General features: G+C 40.0%; 1 protein-coding gene across 1 annotated transcript in view; it reads right to left on the bottom strand.

Annotated features, from left to right (window-relative positions):
- LOC108668708 (GATOR complex protein MIOS-A) overlaps positions 1–9684 on the bottom strand; it is a 21085-nt gene extending 11401 nt beyond the window's left edge. The window contains exons 1-11 of the mRNA XM_018155953.2: positions 9089–9684; positions 7452–7566; positions 6218–6312; positions 5695–5887; positions 5227–5360; positions 4620–4717; positions 3658–3749; positions 2343–2533; positions 1974–2049; positions 1529–1676; positions 154–329 (exon numbers count right to left, since the gene is read on the bottom strand). Of these exons, the coding sequence (XP_018011442.1) occupies positions 154–329; positions 1529–1676; positions 1974–2049; positions 2343–2533; positions 3658–3749; positions 4620–4717; positions 5227–5360; positions 5695–5887; positions 6218–6312; positions 7452–7566; positions 9089–9215 (1445 nt within the window). The 5' untranslated portion in view covers positions 9216–9684. The remainder of the gene's footprint in view (positions 1–153; positions 330–1528; positions 1677–1973; positions 2050–2342; positions 2534–3657; positions 3750–4619; positions 4718–5226; positions 5361–5694; positions 5888–6217; positions 6313–7451; positions 7567–9088) is intronic.
- Between the last annotated feature and the right edge of the window lie 14457 nt (positions 9685–24141).

Genomic DNA, 24141 nt, shown 5'->3' on the forward strand with positions numbered 1-24141 from the left:
TGAGGCACAACTCACAAGAGGCCATGGTAGTTGTAAGGCAGGCCTGTGAGGCACAACTCACAAGAGGCCATGGTAGTTGTAAGGCAGGCCTGTGAGGCACAACTCACAAGAGGCCATGGTAGTTGTAAGGCAGGCCTGTGAGGCACAACTCACAAGAGGCCATGGTAGTTGTAAGGCAGGCCTGTCCTCAGCCTGTATGACGCAGCCTTGGCCAGGACGTGGGCGCGCGCCATCCAGCCCCACACGCTGGCCAGCGACGCGGCGCCGTCCCGTGACAGCCAGCCTACCGCCTGCGCCACTGCGCCGTTACGCGCCATATTCTCCTTGCACTGCAACCATAGAGTACAATAGACACGGCAATACACATACTCAATGTACAATAAACACGGCGTAATACACGCTTAATGTACAATCAACAGGCACAATACACACTTACTGTACAATCGAATAATCGCGGGAATGCATCAAATGAATAGTAAACGAAAGCAGAAAAAGCAATCATCGGAATCGGGGAGATAAGTACCGGAAAAACTGTGAGTTAGTATCAAAATAAACAATAATGAAAGAATGCTATCTAAACCTATTTCATTTTATAGAAATAGGAAACTGTTGAAATTCTGTAGAATGAAATGACACTTCTAGTTATTCAAGCTTAGGACTGTTGATCAGGCCAATTAAGAGAAAACATTTTGCAGGAGATAAATGTATGTGAATGTATCTAAATGAAATGAATAATGTATCTGACCTGCAGTCCATATCCAGCCACAGCCCTCTAACTGAAATGAATGTATCTGACCTGCATGAAATGAATGTATCTGAATGAAATGAATTCATCTGAATGAAATGAATGTATCTGAATGAAATGAATGTATCTGACCTGCAGTCCATATCCAGCCACAGCCCTCTAACTGAAATGAATGTATCTGACCTGCATGAAATGAATGTATCTGAATGAAATGAATTCATCTGAATGAAATGAATGTATCTGAATGAAATGAATGTATCTGACCTGCAGTCCATATCCAGCCACAGCCCTCTAACTGAAATGAATGTATCTGACCTGCATGAAATGAATGTATCTGAATGAAATGAATTCATCTGAATGAAATGAATGTATCTGAATGAAATGAATGTATCTGACCTGCAGTCCATATCCAGCCACAGCCCTCTAACTGAAATGAATGTATCTGACCTGCATGAAATGAATGTATCTGAATGAAATGAATTCATCTGAATGAAATGAATGTATCTGAATGAAATGAATGTATCTGACCTGCAGTCCATATCCAGCCACAGCCCTCTAACTGAAATGAATGTATCTGACCTGCATGAAATGAATGTATCTGAATGAAATGAATTCATCTGAATGAAATGAATGTATCTGAATGAAATGAATGTATCTGACCTGCAGTCCATATCCAGCCACAGCCCTCTAACTGAAATGAATGTATCTGACCTGCATGAAATGAATGTATCTGAATGAAATGAATTNCTGTCTCTTATACACATCTAGATGTGTATAAGAGACAGGTATAGGGGTGAGGGAGTCGGTGGTGGTATAGGGGTGAGGGAGTCGGTGGTGGTATAGGGGTGAGGGAGTCGGAGGTGGTATAGGGGTGAGGGAGTCGGTGGTGGTATAGAGGTGAGGGAGTCGGTGGTGGTATAGGGGTGAACGGCTGGGTGGTGGTATAGGGTTAACAATTAGGTGAGGATCAATCAATAATCAATAGGATCAATCAATAATCGCCAGTAACGCAGCGTCTCCTCTAAATATTTCAGAGCAAATGAACAAGCAAAACGTTCATCTCAGGTTAGGCTACTGTACCTCGCACGACCACACACTACCACGCTGCCATGTCTGGCGGCACCTCTCGTACGATCAGTGCAAACCTCCACACAACGCTGGATCCTTGAGACTCGACATCGGCTGCCTGGACTTAGCGTGGCGTAGTTTTTTTTATAGCCTCCCTAACCTACACTCCTCCACTCCACTCCATAACCTCGGCCCCTTTGATGCCGGTCGACTCATGTTAGAAGGTGGAGCGATCTCTACGCACGGAAATTGGCTTAATTACTGAGCAATGAACCACGAGCGACAGGTACCGTATCTAACAGCTGCATCTACTAGTACTGCGGCTTACCAGTGGACGCGGCTGTAAGCAGGACATTGTGGCTCTATTCATGCCACGGGGCGCCCGTGGCAGCTTACCCGTAGACGCGGCTGTGAGGACATTGTGGCTCTATTCATGCCACGGGGCGGCCGTGGCAGCTTACCCGTAGACGCGGCTGTAAGCAGGACATTGTGGCTCTATTCATGCCACGGGGCGGCCGTGGCAGCTTACCCGTAGACGCGGCTGTAAGAAGGACATTGTGGCGCTGGTGATGCCACGAGAAGGTCGAGGTGTATGCAGGGGAGGTATCAGCAGCCACACGCATCGCCACAGACGCCTCCTGCATATCACACCCGGCAAACTGGACGTCGAACAGACGCACGGACGAGCACTCGCGGGACAGACACCCGAGGAAACCGTACCTGCAACACCACGTCGTGTTAATGAAATACCTCGAGTATGTTAAGGCGTTTGGGATCCTTTCCTCCAAACTTTTAGGTTTACTATGTGGCAATGCTATGTAAGGCTGTCATCGTTGTAACCTACCTATACTGTACAGCTCAGCTCCGATGGCTATAAACTTCAAACCGCCACGGATATGGTTTCTCTACTTTTTCCAATCATTTCCAGAGTCTTTCCTCTCAAACCGCAGTTTTTCAACTTATTTCGCCAGAAATGAAATGCAGAGGCTATTTTTAAGAGAGGAAAAAAAAAAAAGAAATCCAAAATCGAGTGTTAAACTGCAAACTTATCCCACATTTATCTAAAAATCACTTGCTTCATAATTTAATTTAATAAAATTTTGCAATAAATAAATATATCTCAAATTGGCAAGCAGCGATAACAATCACAATGGAAACATATTAAAAATTAGAATCCCTCATTTTGTGTAGGGCGCAAATGTTCTACAATAGGATCAAGCAATTACAGCGAACTTCAGCCAACTTTTTCAGTTTTCCATAGTGTTGCAGAAGCATCAACCTTATCCCGTATATACATGAGCTCATCTTTCCACTTTAATGTAGATATTACAATTGGATTAACCCTTTATTGTCAATATCGGCAAAATTTTCATTGTTTAAATGATCTTCCAGAAAATTATTTCAGCAGTTCTACAGATTTATCCAGAAAATTCTGCTCCAACACACTCTTATCTTTTACTCATTTTTTACATTTATCAGAAATGAAATGAAATATTAGAAATGAAGCACATCAGAAAAGAAAAGAAATATCAGATATAAAGCACTAGAAATTTAAGTTGATGATGAGAACTTCTCAAAAGGAACCTGATTCACTGAGCAAAACTTAACCAAAACAACAGCAGACCGAGTCTCAAGTTACAAGATGATGATATCAAATTGAGTTTAAACTGAAAACTATGAATGGTAAGTAATTCATATAGATAACCATAAGCATGTGTACAGACCTGGTGGGTACTAGCTAATAAAAAGAGATTACTATAAGCATGTAAAAGAGATAACTATAAGCATGTTAAAGAGATAACTATTAGCATGTAAAAGAGATAACTATTAGCATGTGGACAGACCTGGTGGGGCACCACTGTATTTTGATGATGGGGCGGGGCATGGAGAGCGTCACTGAGGGCATCGAGGTGTGTCGCAGGTCCCATATGTGAGCCTGCAAACAAGGCTGGTGCTAGAGTTTTGAATTGAATAACTTCAAAAAAACATGACTTATAAAATTAGGAAAACTAATAACATAGTTTCAAGACATCTTAACCTCATGGGGCATGAGGTTAAGAAAAAAAAAATCTATTCATGAAGAAAAAATATGTCGCAGGTCCCATATGTGCGCCTGCAAACAAGGCTGGTGCTAAAGTTTTAAATGACTTTAAAAAACAAGACATTCAAGATAAAAAACAACAGCATTCAAGATGACAATAATTGAAAATAAAATATAAGCCTGCTAAAACCACCTACTATAGACCATCTAGAAAAATTATTAACGGCATATCCAACTAACTGTATTTCCAAATATTTAGAAAGCTTGGTATTCAAATTTGTATTTATTAAATTAGGAAAATTAGGAATATACTCTCAAGACATCGGCACCTCATCTATTTATAAAGAAAAAATATTCCAGAGAAGTTTGGCCAAACATTCATTAGACAGACTTTACATAAACACACTATAAAATTGCTTCGAAAATTCTTTGTATTCTAATGTTGAAGTAAAAAATGGAGTTAGAGGGAGTCATAGAGCAGTAACTCCTAAGTGATGAATAGGTGATAATGAAAGCAATTGTTTAATTTAATAATAGATGAAAGATTACCAAGTTATCGCAGTAAGAAAGCAATTGTTTAGCTTATAATAGATGAAAGATTACCAAGTTATCGCAGTAAGAAAGCAATTGTTTAGCTTATAATAGATGAAATATTACCAAGTTATCACAGTAAGAAAGCAATTGTTAAGCTTATAATAGATGAAATATTACCAAGTTATCACAGTAAGAAAGCAATTGTTAAATTTATAATAGGTTAAATATTACCAAGTTATCGCAGTAAGAAGCTATGCGGTAGTGAGAGTGAGGATCACAACACAGCCCGTACACTGCCTTTGTGTTGATGCTGAGTGTGTTGCTGCCGTCTGGAAAAAAATAATTTATTTTTAAAACCTTAATCTTTCTTTTTGTACAATCATTTTATTATTATTATTAGCGCATTTTCTCATTTATGGAAAGAAGGCACTATTGTGATTGCCATGTCCGTCTGTCTGTCCGTCCGTGACCACGTTTTCGTCAACGAGAAAATGCGCTCTCTGTCACTCACTGCAGTGGGTATACTGAGTTATATATATTTTTATTTTACCCTAGTTAAAGAGCATTTTATGCAGCATGAATGACTGATTTAAAGATCGTGACCGGATGTCAGCACGCACCAAATTCCAAAATAAAATTATAAAAAATAATAATGACATAAATAATAAAGATTTCAATAACAGCGAGAGTAACTATAATTTTCACTATTTACTTGAGCCACAATTAATAATGAACAATAAAATAATGACACATGAAGCAATTTAATTTTCACTATTATATTGGAGCCACAATTAATCATGAACAATAAAATAATGACACAAGAAGCGCTTGTACTCACTCCTGATGTCGAGGATCTTAAGGTACTTGTGGGAGGCGGCCGCTATGATGATGTTCCTCGTCTGCCTGGAGAACACAGCGCTGTGCACCACCTCGTTGTTGCAGAACTCTCCTGACGGCCGCTGCCACCCACCACTGCCAGCACAACCAACACGTCACCGTACGTCGTTCATCATATTACGTCGTTCGTCATATTACGGCGTTCATCATATTATGGCGTTCATCATATTACGTACCGGTAGTTCATCATATTACGGCGTTCATCATATTACGGCGTTCATCATATTACGGCGTTCATCATATTATAAAATTAGATTAAATTCTAATGACGAGAACAGTTCTTATTTAGGGCAATCTTATCATTGAGGAGTGTTAAGATTTGATGGACCAAAATTAGATTAAATTCTAATGACGAGAACAGTTCTTATTAAGACAATCTTAACATTGAGGAGATAATTAAAGTAAAAACCTCTGCTGTATCTGCTGCTGATGTCGTGAGCTGGAGGAGGATGGGGAGGGTTGGGTGGTAGAAGGTAGCCTGGATACATCATAGAGCAGCAGGGAGGGGTCTCGCCCAGACCGGTCGAGTGCAGCAAGCAGGAGGTTGGGGTCTGAACCTTCAGACCAGCACAGCGAGTTCACGCACCGACCATGACGCGGTACTGTCATTTTCAGCAACGAACAACAAAAGAAGATTCATTTTAATGATATGAAATAAGATACATGCTTAAGTATTCCATTCCAGTAAATTTTGTAATTTGAACATCACATAAGATTATTATACTATGGATAACTAAAGATACATTAGCATACAAAATTTCCTGGACATATAAATACTAATAATGATATACTAATAGGCATTGAATTTGGATATATATGGCATAATAGCCAAAAATAAACAAAGTCATTATTTATGCTTGCAGCATAAAGTTAGTTCAAAAATACTGCAGGATATAGATAAACTAAAATAATAAAATACAGAAGAAACTGACCATACTCTCTGTTGTGTTGCTGTGCACCGTCGCCCAAGAGGGTGGCCAGGCTGGTGACGTGCACCTTGCCATTAGCCTGGCCTACAGCTAGTAACCTGTAAATCATGAGAAGCTACTAATATTATCAATAAATATTACCAAATAGCACTGATGTAACTAACTCCTAACAAAAAAGTGTTTAAGTTGTAAAATATGTGAAGCAAGCTACAAATATGCTCAAAATATATTACCAAATAGCACAGATGTAGGTAACTAACTCCACACAAAAAATAGCTTATAAGTCACAAAATATGTGAAGCAAGTAGTTCAAGAAAGCTGATCTTTTTGCTTGATCTCTTAGATTTAACAAATCAAATTCACATTTATTTAAGCTATCCTCCAAATTGCAGAATGTGGGAAATCTCGTAAGTATATTTTCACCTTAATGTTAAAAATAAACTAGTATAAAAACTGGGCAAACTTTTTTCTGGTGTTGTATATTTGTAGCAAAGAAAAAATCATAACATTGTGATATTTAGGTTTACATTAAATGAGTACCTATGTATCTTTTGTGCACTGCTACTTATGACTGTGCAGCAAACTTTTGCAAAATGTGCAGCAACCTTTTGGTTGCTGCACATTTTAGGATCACTGATATTTGAAAATTTCCCCAAACCCTTTTAAACCTTTAAATGGGTCCCATGTACTATATTAGCAGATTCAATCTATGTCAGCATTTGACAGCATTTTGATTGATATTTGTCATCAGTTTAGATCAGTATCCAATTTATACATGGATCATAAAGCATTGCATTGATCATTAGCTATTACTGTTTATAAGGTACTAGTCATGCAGATCATAAGTCACCAGAGGAGTGTCGAGGGCAATGGAGTGTCATTTTAAAAAACAATGAAAGGACATCTTCAATGGCAATAAATCAGCTTTCAGCAATATTCTGCCTTCCTTTAGTGTTGGGGTCCTTTGGCACCCCAAGGAAAGAACAATCATTATAAATGTTTATTGAAAAAAAAAATCAAATCTTGAAGTAGCTCAGAAAATCAAAGAATCATAATTAAGAACTACCATTTGCCTTTTTAAAGTCTGCAAAAAATAAAAAAATAAAATAGCCCATCCAAAAAAATTGTAATAGGTATTATTTAACAAAGCAATAATTTAAATAAATTAGAAAATAAGGAAAGTAAATGCAATACCTATAAAAATGCACTATAAGTAATTAAGAATCAAAAGACATACTTGGCACCATCAGGTGCAACAGTATTGCTCCAAGCAACACATTTGATGTAAGAATAATCTGTGGAGGTGCATATCAGGGAGGCCACAGTGGAATCGCTGATCTGGAACCCGCCCACTGCAATAGAAATAAATGATAAGTAACTAGCACATTGCTTCATCTAGTGAAACTAATTTCAAGGCACTCTAATTACATAATTCAAACTTTCTAGATGAAGAATTATATCTTATAAACTTTATCGACCCCTCCATCAATATAATTTTCACATGCTCACATATACAGTGGGGGGAAATAAATATTCGTACACTTGAAAAATCGTATTTTAATGTATGTAAGTACACAAACTTAACAGGAAAAGTGATTTAAATTATGTATAGAGACGCATAGTATTCAAAAATACTATCAAAAGAAATTAAATCTCAATGCTGCATACTGCAAGATCCACAAAGAAATGGTTCGCTGATAGAAATATACACGTTATGGAATGGCCAAGCCAGTTGCTGGAGTTAAATCCGATTGAAAATTTGTGGCGGTATTTGAAGATTCAAATTAAGAAAAGGTCCCCAACAAACATTGAGAATCTTAAGGTGGTGTGCCAAGAAGAATGGTATAAAATAACAGTCAGCATCTGCAAATCATTGGTCGAGACGTATAGAAATAAACTGGTATCTGTTGAGCTGAATAAAGGGTATTCAACCAAGTATTAAATTAAAATAATGCGGATTTATTGTTTTGTACGAATACTTTTTTCACCCGAAAAGTGGACATGTTGCATTGTTTTTTGTTGCATTGAGATTTAATTTCTTTTGATAGTATTTTTGAATACTATGCGTCTCTATACATAATTTAAATCACTTTTCCTGTTAAGTTTGTGTACTTACATACATTAAAATACGATTTTTCAAGTGTACGAATATTTATTTCCCCCCACTGTATTTACTTAGAAAGGAGTGGTTAATGACCAGAGAATTCATTGATTAAAATTTTCAAGATTGAACAATATTCTTCAGATGATGCTGGTTGATAAAATGCAGTTTCAATGAAGTAATTTAATTTATTAATGACGTTTCAAATGTGACAACATTAATTTTCAAGTTACACAAAGCATTGAAAACTGAAATTTTGGCAGAAATAAGTACATGATACACGTGAACACGTTACAAAACGAAAATTTGGAACCATGAAAATAATTCCGAAACAATCTTAAGGTTCAGAAAATCCGGTAGTTATGAGATGGATAGCAGGGGTCCAATCCTGTATCCTCCAATCCATAGAGATTGGACATATTTTTATATATATAAATATAGGTCATACTTTAGATGTATGATGTGATTAAGCAGGAAATCTAGAAAATTATGTCTCCTAAAGTTCTTAATATTCTGGATATTAACTCATGTTTTGAAAAAAAAACAGCTAAATAATTCTCTGCTATTGAAGCAATTATCATAATAATTGTACTTTTTAAATAAATATTTAGAAGCCAGGATTCAAGTTCATTTCTAACACATGTCAAATAAATTTGGATGCAGTAGGGTATGTACGTATATACCTATAATTAATCAACAAATTCAGAGAAGACAATTGCATGAAAAGTGATTTTGCTGCACAACATCAAATCCTGTATCCTCAGAATACTTACATAGAGATGAGGATGTTTCTGCACTTGCTGCAACATTTCTTGTCTGGTAGATCTGAATGTCAGAACCCCACGTCAAGAAGATGTCACTTGCAGTTGGACACCACAAAATTTCAGCTTTTACTCCCATGATTTTCTGAACTCCAGAGGAGACTTATTCAAGTGTAAGGTAATAAAGCTCAACTTATTCGAGGCTTGAGGTAATAAAGCTCAACTTATTTGAGCCTAAGGTAATAAAGCTCAACTTATTTGAGCCTAAGGTAATAAAGCTCAACCTATTTGAGCCTAAGGCTCAAATGCTTGCTTTGTTTTCTTGCTAGGAGTAGTTGAGTGTTCTATCATTTGCATGCATTCAGACCAAAACTATATTCAAATACTTGCTAGCCAAGTAGCCTTTCACAGTTAGTACTCCAGTGCCAAAGACTGAAAGATTAGATAACCAGGTTGGTTTCTATAAATATATACACTTCTTGCACCCAGGGAGAGATCCTCTTTAGGAAGATTCTCACCTCGGCGGCTGGTTGACATATCCCTCACGGATGTAGAAGGGATTTCATTCCCAACCTTCCACCCTCAGCCATCCCTCTCCTCCAAGAGCGTGACAGGACCTGTGCCTCGTACCCCAACCACCCCAGCCTTCCAGACATCAACAACAACATCTCAGTAGCCATTACCACACACTCGCACACAACCTAGATCCAGAAGGTCCAGTCAACCAATCTGCAGACAAACCCTTCAAAATTTTGGTCGCTCCTACAGTCAACCAGACAAGCCCTAACCAACCCATTTCCTTCAATAATTCCCATGCCACTGCAGACCACATCATAGCTTCATCCTTCTGCCACCAATTCACGCTGATTCCCCACTACCAATGTGACTCCTTCAGCAGGTCAACTTACAGAGGCATCAAGCTTCACAATCTTCTCTCCAACTCACCTCCCCTGTTCACTCCCAATCAGGCCGGGCAGTGTCGAGCTCAGGTACCTCCACTGCCATTGGCCTGGACTCCCTCACTATCCTGCATTTCTATCATCTGGGTCTATGAGGCATCCAGTAGTGACCAGTACCTTAACCAACTATTCAATCTGTTCTTCGCCAAGGCCAATATCTCTGCCATCTGGAAGTTGGCTACCATCATTGCTATTCCAAAGCCAGGCAAACCTCCATCCATCAGCTCCTCATACCGGCCCATTTCCCTCCTGTGACGTCTATGCAGTTGCTGGAGCATCTGCTCCTCCCCTCCCTCAATGCAGTGCTTCTACTGGTGGACTCCCAGCACGGTTTCCGCTCCCTCCACGGTTTCCGCAATAGACTCGGCAAGGCATTTTACACTGTCACCAGCCAGAGCTATTACAATTCAATCTGAACATTAGGCTTGTAATTCACTATCAGGATCGAATCCTCACCGCTCATAGGCCAGGACAATAAATGAATAATTTCCAGGCAACTGTGCTCATTCATCCAAATTCTAACCTACAATGCCGTTCAACTTTCCCAGTCATAGTTAAAGCCGGTTCAGTGGCTGTGGTATATAATCACGACAAAGCACACTTAAAATAGTTTATTGAATCGCTTTGTTTAAAATCAGCAAAACGTGGTAAAGGGCAAGCATAAATTCCGACTAAAATCACTATTCTAAGAGACATTCAAATGTGTTCAATTCGATTTACTATTGCACAGCATTAATGCACGAAGTTAAGGTTACATCTATTCACATAGGCAATAGATAGCAGGTAAGACTAAATCCTCACGGCACAGCCACAACTTCAGCGTTAAGCACAGAATGCTGAGAGTTAACAGAGCTGAGCGGGTTCAGGTATGAACCTCACTGTAGGGCTGGCGGGACATGACTAACTACCTGACACACAGATGCTCAGACCTGACCTAGTACTAGACAGTTCCAACTGCTGTAGGTCTGACTCACATGTCACTGGCGCAGCTTCGCCAGACGTGATAAAATAATTTCGCCAGAATGAACAAAAAATGCTTATGAGAACAAATGATCGCATCACTTGAATAAGGAATATTAGTGAACGATGTTCATCATTCACAACACCATGCCTCCATCTCTCACATAGCCTCCACTCCCCTCCAGGCCAATATCACCCACTGGCTGATCTCCTACATCAGAGACAGGTTGACCAGGTGTTCCTACAACAGCTGCCTCTCTTCCCTATGTCCAGTCCACACTGGAGTCCCACAAGGCTCCGTCATCTTGCCCGCCCTCTTCAATTCCTATGGTTAAGACTTCCCCCAGTCCGCCCCTTTAATCACCTCCTATGCGGATGACTTCACAGCCGCTGCAGGGGCCATGCAGATCACTGATGCGTCTGCAGTCCTCTCCTCCCACTCTTCTGATTTGGTGGCATGGGCTCATTGGAAGGAGTTGTGGTGGCATCTATCCCCAAATCCCACACCACCCTTTTTACCTCTGACACCCCTCCGCACCCATCAATCACAAACAGACCCTCAAGTCAGCTGGAAGGGGTCTGACCTTTCACTCTGTTGAATTCCAAAGATCCATGAGGTCACTTTTGACCCCCACTTCACCTTTTCTCCACACATTGCTGCAATATGTCAGAGAGCCCACCTGTGCCTCAACATCCTCAAATCTCTTGCCAAAACCAGCTGGGGACAGCAGAAGGAAACCGTCACTGTGACTTTCAAGCCCTCATCAAATCTCTCATCACCTATGATGCCCCAGTGTGGTTCCTTCCACACTGGGTGTGGGTGTGGAAGGTTGATTTAAAGGTCATGACAGGAGATCAGCATGCATGCAATTCCTATTACTACTCATAATGACTCAACTTGCTCCTCGCCTGCATTGGAGCAGCAAGTAGCCCTCTCTGCACTGAGTGCTGTGTGATGGATCACACCACCCATCACCTCTTCAGCTGCCCATTGCACCCCACCTTGCTAACCCCACTGGACTTCTGGTCTAACCCTGGACCAAATGAGGCATTCATCTCATCACTCCCATCCTTCTCTAACATCCTTGGAGTGGATCCTAGACTCCTTCCTCCTCCCCTGGAGCCGCTGCCTTTGCGGGGAGGCCAGCAAGTGGCAGTTACTGGCAACTAACAACCAAGTTGAAAAAAATCAAGCCTTTGTAATAGTTTAGGAAACTTAATTCTCGTACCTTGGGCCATTCCTGGTGTCTTTTTTTTTTTTTTGTTCACTACATGGCATAGTGAGTATCCTGCCGTTTCCTGGTAATCATGAGGTTTCTGGAACTCTGTGTGAAGCATCTTCTGCAATATCTTGCAGGTGATATCTTCTTGGCATCCCTGCTACCACCTACCAGATTGGTGAGTACTAGCTGTGTGCCTGGGAGGACAGTGCCTATGTATGACTGCAGAGTTGGCAGGAAGTGATATAACTAGGTACCTTGTCTTCTGGAAATCCAGCTGATACTTACTGGTTTTTCATTTAACAGGATTTCTTCCCTCTGTTCCTCTGTCTACCAAAAATCCAAAACCCATGTCACCATGTGATGCTACTTACCTGCCTATGGTTGTCAATCTGTATAGGTATGTCATAGTCTAGGATGTGTTTTTAAATTTTCAGGTTGTGTAACAGATTCAAAATGTTGTACTGGTAATCTCCAATTCATGTAGGCTGTAGCTACCACAAATTTGTTACCAGGGTTTTCCCCCCTATGTTGGACAGTTGGCACCAGTCTACCATAAGCTGAGCCAAGTCATCAGCCTATTAGAGTATCAGGTCACATCATTTAATAGGCTTTATTGATAAAATTAACTTAGTAATGCACATCCTTTGAGCAAGTTTTTTCCTGCCAGCATTATGGTGGCATAATAACCTTTTCTTGGAAAAGCTGGCATTTTTTGGCAATTGGCAAAGCCAGCATTAGCCACATCTCTAGGAACCAGAACACCAGCCACCAGGCATCAGCTCTTAGTCTTCTTCTTCTAGGTAGTTGTTATTTAATGGGAGCTTTTTGAAGACACAGAAATGTAGCCCCCTGCTGGCCTGCCCCAAGACAGGAAGTTGCCAATGGACGACATCACTCATGAGTCATGACAAAACTGTTGAAGAGAACAAGACAAGGCAGATCCATGCAACATGGCAGAGCTGTGCGACAAGGCAGAGCCTTGCAACATGGCAGAGCTGTGAAACATGGCAGAGTCGTGAGACCCATTAGAGACGTGAAACATGATAAAGCCACGCAAGTCGCAACGCAGCAGAGAGCAGAGCCATGAGTGACACGTCACGTCACGCGTAGCCTGCGTAGGTCATCAGTGACATCACTGCCTCACATGGCAGTGATGGCACAGCCAAACTGGGAATATTTTGCAATATCACAGTTACTTGAAGACGTTGAAGTTCTTGAACTAAGATACTTTGCAGGAAAACCAAATTTGTAATAAGGTCAATGGCATTTGGCATGATTCATGAAACCAACTTAACCAAGGGTTCTGGGCTTGAAAGGCAAGTCCTATGAGGAAAGACAAAAGATTAAAGATTATAAAGCTTCCAAGCCTCAGTTATTGACGTCTGTGTGTGCTTGGCAGCATGGGGACCTCATTGGAGCATACAAGTATACTCATAGCTTATACAAGCCACAAGGTCCCAGAAGGATTACTAGAATTTAAAACAAGAACCAACACCAGGGGCCACCGCCCACGGCTATAAACTAAAAAAACGGCATTGGAACACATCCATGCAAGTGATGCAACAACATTTCTTCTCGCTTCGAGTCACCGACATGTGGAAGTACAGTGGAACTGCCCCCCAGATAGCATCGTTGACACTGCAAGTATGGACATCTTAAAAAACAGACTAGACCGTTAGACCTAGACGTAAGACGAAGCTATGCAGGACGCAGCAGGAGCATATATTCAGTCTTAAAATGCCTAGCAAATTACAGACCAGGCAATAAGTCCAGTAGCTATTTTTTTTTCTTTTTTTTTTCTTTTCAAATTTGCGGGAGCCTCTGAAGACTAGTCCAATGTGGCCCCACGACCGAGTTTTGAGTTATAGTTGTTAATCAATTTAATTAATCACTTAATTTTCTTTAATTGATCACTTTAATCATTCACTTAAGTCACTTTTACTATTTTAATTAATCACTTTAATTCATCACTTTAATTAATTGGCTCTCTACCAACTCATTGAAAATCCTACCTAACTTAAACTGCCTGCACGGCTCAAACCTTCCCTATCCCTAGCATCTGTTGAGGAGAACACTCCACGGCGGAGCCGTGGAACACGGCAGGGCCGTGGAACACGGCAGAGCCGCGAAACACGGCAGAGCCGCGAAACACGGCAGCGCCACAAAACACGGCAGCGCCGCAAAACGCGGCAGAGTCGCAGAACACGGCAGAGTTGCAGAACACGGCAGAGTCGCAGAACACGGCAGAGTCGCAGAACATGGCAGAGTCGCAGAACAAGGCGGAGCCGCAAAACAGGGCAGAGCTGTGAAAGATCTTTCGTAATAATAACATTATTCATGAAATTAAGGGTTTCAAGCAATGTCTTAATACTAAGTTACGTAAAATGAACATTAAAAAAAAAATAAATAAAATAAATAAATAAATGAATAAAATATAATGTACCTATATGTATAACAAAACAGGATGGAATCAACAGTTAGAAAGAAAATAAAAGGAAAATATATAAATAAATAAATAATTAAAAATAATAATAGTAATAATAATTCCCAACCCAGTTAGTTGCAATATCCATGCCCTGAACTGAGCCTCACATGAGTATGCACAAGTTACTGAAGGTCCAGCCTGGGGGGGGCAACCTGGAGCTTCTTAAGATCAAGTTGGTAAAACAATTATGACTTAAGGAGCCGCTGTGCGGTGTACAGAAAAATAAACATAACTCCTGTGGGCTTTCTCTGAAGGAGCAATATTTGAAAACTGATTTACAGGCAAGCAGTAACAGTCCTTACAATGGCAGTCTTGATACATGAAATTGATAACAGATACTGATCCTAACAATATTCTGGTCCTACTTAACATCATACTAATCCTAACAACCTACATAGACTGGTACCGCTTGTCTCAAATTAAGCACTTATTGTAGTGCTGGGATCAAGTGAATATTCTGATAGTGTTAGTTCGCCACATGTTTTAGTATGGTTAGTTTTACTACTGAGATCTAAGATTATAATATTAGGAAAGTTAATTCATAAGGCATGCAGAACACCCAGGGCAATCAAGTATGCACCAACTGCATCCATTATTAAGTTCTGGATCAAACAGGGGTAGGGGCCACCTCCAAGTATATTTTTAAGGGTTACAGGAATATTAAGACGGGTTAGCAGGTTGGTTAAATTGGTTCGAGCATGCTGGTGCAGAGGGCACTGTAGCAATAAGTGTTGGATGGTCTCTGGGGAGCCACAAGAGCACAGGGGACTATTTACNGGCAGCCTGGGGATGTCTAGGCTTAACTTTTTGGGCCCAGGTTCTCATTTCAGCAGTAGGAGTAGAAGATAGAGGAGACTGAGGAAGGTTTTCACCAGAACTTGTTCCATTGTTGAGATGGCAGTCATTTTTTTGGGATGGCTGCTTCACCATCCTCAGGGCCTCCCGATAGGAGACCCTTTGCTCAACCCTGGTTCTTTCCACCGCTTGGGCCTCCTTCATGAATTTACATCCCCCATAGTTAGCAGTGTGCTTGCCGCCACAGTTGCAACAGAGAGGGCTGCCTTGTGCCAAACAGTCCTTCACATTATGGGCACCACTGCATGCCACGCAGCGTGGGGCATTTTTGCAACTAATGGCACTGTGGTTAAATCTTTGACATTTAAAACACTGCCAGGGCTTGGCAATGTAGGGGCTTACTTGGAAGCGCTGATACCCAAGGTGAAGAAAGGCCGGCAGTGTACTTGTGTTGAAAGTGATCTTGAACATTGATGTATTTAGTTTATCTTTCCCTTTTTGAATTCTTTCTGCAGTGGCATTGCTATGCCCTGCCAGAACAAGAGCCTCAACCAGGTCTTCATTTGAAACATCTTCGCCAAGTGGGCCAATGACTCCAACAGATCTTACAAAACTGACAGGAAGACGACACTTTACGTTCCAAGATGCAAGCTGATTGATCTCTAACAAAGAGGCCATCTCAGTGCCAAGATCCCTCTCAAAGGTAACAACAAGAATTTTTCGGCCAAGATTTTTGCTAAATCCGGCAATGCCTGCTCTGCCAAAAGGTGAGTTGGCCAGGGCCTTACTCAGAGTCAGATCGTTCGAGAAGAATTTATCAACCGGGTGGGCACCAGCAACTGGCTCAATGATAATAACCCTCCCAAACGAGCTTGAGGCAGCAGGCCCCGTCTCCTGGGTGGGCTCAACCAGGTCTTGAAGGTTAGCATTAGTCTTGGTGCCTGCAGTTCTCTGGGCAGGAGTAAGCAGGCTCTCACCCTCAGATACATCTGAGTCATTTGGAAGCCAACTAGGGCCATTTAGGCAGTTAGAACTAAATCCTTCAAAATTACTTATAGGGGAACCACCCACCTTATCACCAGACACAGCCTCCACTCCCACTGCATCCTCCAGGTCCAAGTCAGGCAAAGCCAGATGGTCAGTTAATGCTGCTGAGTTATAGGTTTCTGGAATGTAGTTTGAGTCTCTTGTCAGAGACATGTCAGCAACTGGCAATGATGAACTGTTTGGATCAGCTTGAGATCGTCTTGGTTGCTTGTGAGGAGTTCTCGGCACCGCTGATGTCGCGGACGCAGAAGCCGAAGAACCGGCGTCCCCGTCTGAATCAGACATTGACGCACTGCCTCCTTTAGGCCGTTTTCGGCGACGGATCGGCATCCTTCTGAAGTTGTTCACTATTAGTATTGAGTCAAGGAGTTTCGAACTTTTATTCACCACTCCTATCTATCGATATTGACGAAATTAAGCGTCAATATGTACTTTATGTATTTGGAAATTGGACAGTCAGGCACAGAGCAGTACAAACCTACGTCCGTCTTCGACCAGCGCTCATCCCATACACCGGATTTAACGTTTTGGACACTGACTAAATCCCGGAACCGGTACACAAAAATAAAAGCTGCAAATCATCTGAAACGTCGAGAAAACTTTCAATATAAAATATAAATTTTCATATTTACTTAGGAAAATTCAGTCGCACCAGCAAATAAGGGTCTAAGAAAACTTGCTGCATCATGCGCAGCCAAACTTGCCGTAGCCTTCGCAGCCAAACTTGTTGCATCCCTCACAGCCAAACTTGTCGTTTTCTCCGCGGCCAAAATTGCTGTATTCTCCGCGGCCAAACTTGCTGTATTCTTCGCGGCCAAACTTGCTGGAACAGGTAGTCACGGGCTTGAACCCCGCTAGTTGTGAAAATTCGGCAATGTCTAAAATCGGTGGGAGTAAAACAATGATTACTCGTGCAACGGAGAGCGAACATCCACTTTACAAATTTCCCGTTATTGATTTTCCTAAAAAATCATTGATCCTAAAAATATCGAAAACTTCGCACTATTTTTTTCAATATTGCTTCTTAGTACAGAAATTTAGCATAAATTTTTTGTACAAATTCTGATGAAAATAACTGCTCTCTTCCCAATTTGAAGAACCATACCGGTACAAATGAAAGAATTTAGCATTTGATATATAGTTTCTTGTTATTTAATTGAATGTTTAAGGATAGAAGTTATTTACTTGCCTATGCCTCCCTGCACGGACGATGTCCTCATCACATTAAAGCTTAACTACAAAAATTCCAATGCTATTATAGATAGTTATGGAAAAAACAATACGTATAATTATTATAATAATACGACTTATACGAGTGCCTATATATCCACTGGGTGTTATTTGTATGACAATAATAAAAAATGTATCTCCTTTACATCATTCGCTTGATAAAGGCATCTGAAATTTTTCTCATAAACTTACAAAATTATAAAAAAAAATCTTAGCAATATTCTTTAATTTCGTGTGGGACAATGTGTAAACGTCGCCTTGAACCAAAGTTACTAAGACCTGCGTTATACGTTCACTTTTATGATGGTTTTCGTACGATAGACACGAAATAATTGCGCATAAACCTTTTATAGTAACGCAGTAAGTGATCAATTGGTTTATATCTATTTATCTATACATATTATTTGCTCAGAATAATGGACAATTTTGAAAAAATTCTTTAAAAAAAGTGTGAAGCGTTCAACTCACGAAAAGTTAAAAATATATTAGCTACCCATCAAAAATTCTTGTGACGTTTGTCGGTACATATCTTGTCAATTTTTTTTTCAATTTTTTTAGCATATTCTCTCAGTAACAGAACTAAAATTTTATTGAAAACTTCTCATATTGAAAGCTGTTATGAACATGTTACCGACAAATCTGCACATATTTTGTCAATTGTGGAAAATTTACCATGAATATTTGTCGGTTCTGCGTTTTCATTTCTCATTAGCTCAGCATTTAAATTTAAAAAATAATTGTTCATGATTTCAGTGAGCGCAAGAATATTGGGCTCGTTGAGGTCATATACCGTAGTAGGGATAATATAGTTAAAAGGTAGAAGGTAGGCTTAAGAATCTACATAATGAAGGAAAGAATTGCACACTAGAATGGGAGTGAAAGCTACAAGGTTTGAAATTAAGAAATGCAAAGAAAGAATAACCTAATTTCATCGACCGAAAGTGATACCAATTAAGTTTGAATGCAAATAATGGTGACTGGGGTTATGAATGAGATTATTGATGGTTGGGTTACGAATGCGAATAATTGTGGCTGGGGTTATGACTGTGAATTATGGTTTCTGGGGTTATGAGATAATCTGTGAGAGAGCAAAATAATTTCTGTGAATCATTATAAATACAGAAGGAATAAAGCGTGAAAAGGAGTTAACAAGCTGCGATGAGCATGCTCGTTATCATATAGTATCTCTATGTAGTAATAGTCGAGTCAATTCGTTGCGTCACCTTAACATGAACGCTTGGAGTATCATATGAAGGTAAATGGGGTATTGAAACCCTGTCTGACTGGAGAGCATGTACGACTTCGGGAAAAAATTTTACCAAATTGTCGGTATTAGATCATAATAATGAATTGTGTCTCTTCACTTCTCAAAAAACACATTTAATAGTAAACTGTTTGTACTTGTTTGCCATTTTTCATCTGTAATTTGTATTGGGATCTGACCGAATAATTTTGTTTGTGACTCTTATCATGCAATATCATTACAGCGATATTATTTTTTTGTAATTAAGGAATTCTTCCTCGCAATTTGATGAAAATGGTCAACGGCTGCGCGCTCCAAGAAATTTTTGGAACAAAATCTTGCCCCAAAATCTAGATTTAATCTCCCTATCCTCAGAAAGTCTGGTAGAATTTTAAGCAACCCTCTATTACGAATTATAAATTATTAGATTCTCGCACTTTGCGTAGATCAAAATTCCTTCAAAAATGTCCGGGTACAGAATTTTTGCCACAAATTATAAACAACGTGTGTTCTATTTTATTACCTTGACCGTAAGATTAATGTATAGCATTTACATGTAAACTGTTTTTGAAGTAAGTTAAATGATCAGTTGGTGTATACTGTATATGTAATTATTTTTCCATAACCTTGGGCAAATTGAATACTATTTGCACGGTAAGTGGTCGGTTTTTATGTCAAGTTCAAAATATAATAGCTACCCATCAAAAAATGTAATGTCAAGTTGAGTTATTGATATAAAACTGTCTCGTTGTTTATCAATTGACATTTATTTCCCATTTTGGAGTGAATATATAGCTCTAAATTTTGCAAATCAAAATCAATTTCGTCGATAATTTATGAGATTACCCTTATATATGTTTGATGATAATTTATGAAATTATCCTTATATTTGTTTGGTAACAGAAGATTATCCACGAATTTTTGTCACAACATAAATTTCAGTAGACAGTGAAGAAAAAAATATTAGAGAAATAACGAGAAGCCGTGCGGCCGAGTTCATGACAATTGAACCCTAAGTTCGCTGCACGATAAGGCGAAGGCAAGGTCGTCATTTGTAACCGATAATTAAGTTAATGCATATGCCATTGAGGGCCAGTTTATTAAAGCTTATAGTAAAATAATAAGGTAAATTGCCTAATTTCCACTCTACCTTCATGAAAATGTATAAATAGTACACAGACGCGAAAATTTTTTTTCATTACTCTCAATCTGTCAACTTAAATCAGCTTCAGAGTATAGCGTCCGCTGCAAATAGCTCAGTTACGGCTCAAAAGTTTTTGCGTATTCAGTGACCACAAATATGAACGCGCGCAAAATCATGAGAGTTAGTTCTAGGTTAATCCAAAACTTCAAAATGGTCTATTTTTGAATGTCGCCCGTGCGGCGACGCCGCGCAATAATGAAAGCTTAGGGCCTGCAGATAGGTCGGCGATACGAGCCAATGTATTTTCGCCACTTTCGTTGTTGAGTTTTCGTTATAGTTGATTGTTTTTGTCTCAAGTAAAGGTAGGCTTCAGGAGAGAACAAGCAAACAGTGGATGGCAATGATTGTGGGTCTGTCTGAGGGAGCAACTGGAGTGTGAAGAGATGGTTGGACTTTGGAGAGCGTGTGGAGGTTGCGGGAGAGGAGGATGATATGAGTGGGCAGTGGGGGTCTTGAGTATTCGAGGGTTGAGAGAGGGGAGGGTGGGAATTCAAAGGTGACCGTGTCGAATGGTTTAGTTAAGTACATTGTTTCTGTTTTTTTAAGAAATTGACATGTGCAACGGGATGTTTCAGCCTTTTAGAATTACTGTGGATACGTATTAATTGAACTTTTGTTAACTTACAAGTGTGAAGTTACCTTTTATTTTTTTGACGCTAGTAAAATAGCTTTTATGCAGCGTGTATGACCGATTAAAGGTCGGTCGGTCAGCACGCACCCAATTCAAATTTGAAATAAACAAAATATAACTGCCAGCTTATCTCAGTTCCTTCCTTTCCTTCATGTTGATCATTATTGATTTAATTTTGTTGGAATGTTCGACAGAAAGTCTAGGAAGCTCATGTGTTTTTTTTTTTTTACATTTCAGTAATAATTCAGCCTCAGGCTGTTTCGGTGATGCTCTCTGTCTAACAGCGTTGCCAGATGGTATATTTCTATACCAGATTTCACAAATCTGGTATTTTCAGAAGGTGTCTGGTATGAATATTTTAGATCTGGTATATATGCAATTGTGCTCACCATGTCCGTCTGTCCGTCCGTGACCACGTTTCCGTCGACGAGAAAATGCGCTCTCTGTCAGTCACTGCAGTGAGTACTGAGATCTATATATTTTTCTTTTCCTAACCAACGTTTCTGACGAATAGTTTCATTAAATTTGGAGGTATTAGTCAGTTTTCGAACTATAGAATTTCTGGTATATTTCTGGTATTCTGAGCTAGGCAATCTGGTATTCTCGCAGAGAAAAAACCTGGCAACACTGCTGTCTAAAATCCGTGAGTCAGTTGCGTTGGAAGAGTAAGCACATGTTTGAACAGCGTTCCTTGAAGTCCGGTTAATTTAGTATTCAAAGACCTCACCTAAACCCAAAGTCATAAGCCATTTTAGCCTAAATCTTCAGTGTGATTCTTCATACATTTCAACTCATTTTCTTTGGACTCAGACGATCAATGACCACTCTCAGACTCACAGATCCAGTTCTCAAATAGGATAAGCAATGCCCTCAGTTCGGTTTGGTAGAATTTGGAGGCTCTAGCTTGGGCCCTTGGGGGGTTGCTTGGAGATGGTAGGCTAAAAACGGTGGAGGACTGGAGGAAATGAATTTGAATATGCATGATGAAGGTGCTGATGCAAATTTTGAGGGATTCAATCCTTCATTGGAGCCATCAGATCTAAACAATATGAGTGATGCAGACTTGCACTTGCAGAGTCTGTAAATTAGGTACCTATTTACAGCTGGCAGAGGTTCCACCCTCCCTCATGCTCATCAGATCCATCATTTATGCCTTCATCAAGTCTGAATGATGTGAGTGATGCAGAGTCCGTCCTTACAGCTGGATGGCATAGTGGCAGGGCAGAGAGTTTTTTAGACTCTCCCTCAAGTTCATTTTTGAATCCTAGGGGCCTATAAGTAGACCAGTAAAGTATCATGGATACCAGCAATATCATACATAAGAAAGGAGTTTAAATCCCTAGTAAATGAGAAAATTAAAAATGAACTGATTCTAAAAAATCTGTGTTCTGTCACTATGCTGGATGGAATTCTAAAATTGACAGTTCATAAATTCATATATTATTCCTGATACACCTAGACCAGTTTTTTGATAGGATTAGGCTACAACATTATTTGAGGCAAAAAAATGAACTTCTTGTAGGCTTAAAACACGTAGGGTAAAGTTAAACGCGGTATATTCCAACATCGTAGGTAATTCCTTCCCAGTCTGTAGAGTATGGCACAACATAGGTCGAGGACGCCGTTTTTCTGCCCAAAAGACTCCAAGGCACCATCTAAACGGATGGTGGACGCCGATGTTTGCAGCAAACGGACGGCGAGGACGCCAAAATTGATTGCCCATGGTCTGGAAGGTGTTGCGACTTGCGTGGGCGCCGGAAGTTTACCATGCACACCACCAGTACGCCAGGGAAGAAAGTTGCCACTATGCTGTCTCTTATACACATCTAGATGTGTATAAGAGACAGATCCACAGCTGCCTTTACATCTCCGTCGGCGACGGGACGATCTTCAGCATCTGAGCTCTGCTCCTCGGGAAGTGATTCGGCATCATCGAACAGATGGTCTGAATTTCCAGCCTCCTCATCATCACTAACATTCAAGAAGCCATTGCTGGTATCTTGTACGCCATCACTGTTGCTTTCATCTTCAGAGCAGTCTTCATCTTCATCTCTGAAATAAGAGAAAATTACTTAGTATTATCATGAGAATACCAAAACAACAACTGTTCAGGCCTCAATGTTTGTGGCCTCTTGCTTTCCACGAGGTCAGCCATTGAAAGACTGGCAAATTAGACGTGCCAAACAAATGAGTGGATTACCGAGCATGTTTCCATGTGGTCAGATCTTCAGACCAATCATCCACGCGACACAAATTCATTTATTTACTAATTACAACCAAGTAAAGTAAAAAATTAGAAGCATGAAAGATGATGGTAGCACTGTAAGTCTCGTTCAACAAATGCCATACAAGTATCACGTTGAAAAGCAGTTATTTGCGCTGTCACAAGCATTTTCTACCTAAGATTGACTGTTAATAATGGAATCCTTACATAACTAATTGTGTGATGGAATCCTCATCACTCAATTGTCATTTTTCTTCATCAGATCTAAGTAAACTTACTCTTTGTTATGTAAGCTCAAAGGATGCTCCCACTGAATGAAATAATGCTGAACAGATAAGATGATCATTTTCTGGCTAGCATGATATTCATAAGCAAAAGATTTATAGAACCACACTTGCAGACTGGAGGTCAAAGAAAAAAAAATCAAGTAAGATCTCATGATCAATTCATGCCAGGGTGGAAAGGTTCAAAACTATTCTGAGCCCGGTTGGCAATGATTAAATAAAAATGATTAAATCATGTGATTAAATCACTTGATTTTTTTTTTACATACCTAGNAGGGTGGATGCAGCGTCGGCAATATATGGATTTTTAAGCCCAAAGCGTCGCCGGCCATTTTAAAGATGCGTCGCCGGGTAATTTTTAATGAAAAGCCATTTACGCTGAGTAATGATGAACTATTTACAAGCCACGAACTTATTACAAGGTTGCATGCACGTGTTACCCCAAATAACTAATTTTACCCTAAAAACAGTCTGGTTGTACAGCAAGTGTCAACTGAACAAGTAATAAAGCAGTCTGACCGCTCTAATGCGTCCAAAACTACGCAATTGAAAAAATGTTGTTTACATTTTTTGCGGGAACTCATCGCAACTGATTTCCGGACAAGCTTTGCTGCATCGTAATCCATCCAACGTACCGGAAACCTTACTTTTTTTCTAAATAGTTGGCTGAAGACTGAGAAATATATTAAATGCAAGAATTTCAATCTAAATGTGTCGGCAAGATCTTCTGAAGGCGAAAATTTTGCCGATAATGCGTCGCCGTAGGTCTTTAAATCTTCG

This window comes from Hyalella azteca, unplaced genomic scaffold (genome assembly GCF_000764305.2).
Source record: "Hyalella azteca isolate HAZT.00-mixed unplaced genomic scaffold, Hazt_2.0.2 contig7054, whole genome shotgun sequence".
Taxonomy (NCBI): domain Eukaryota; kingdom Metazoa; phylum Arthropoda; class Malacostraca; order Amphipoda; family Hyalellidae; genus Hyalella; species Hyalella azteca.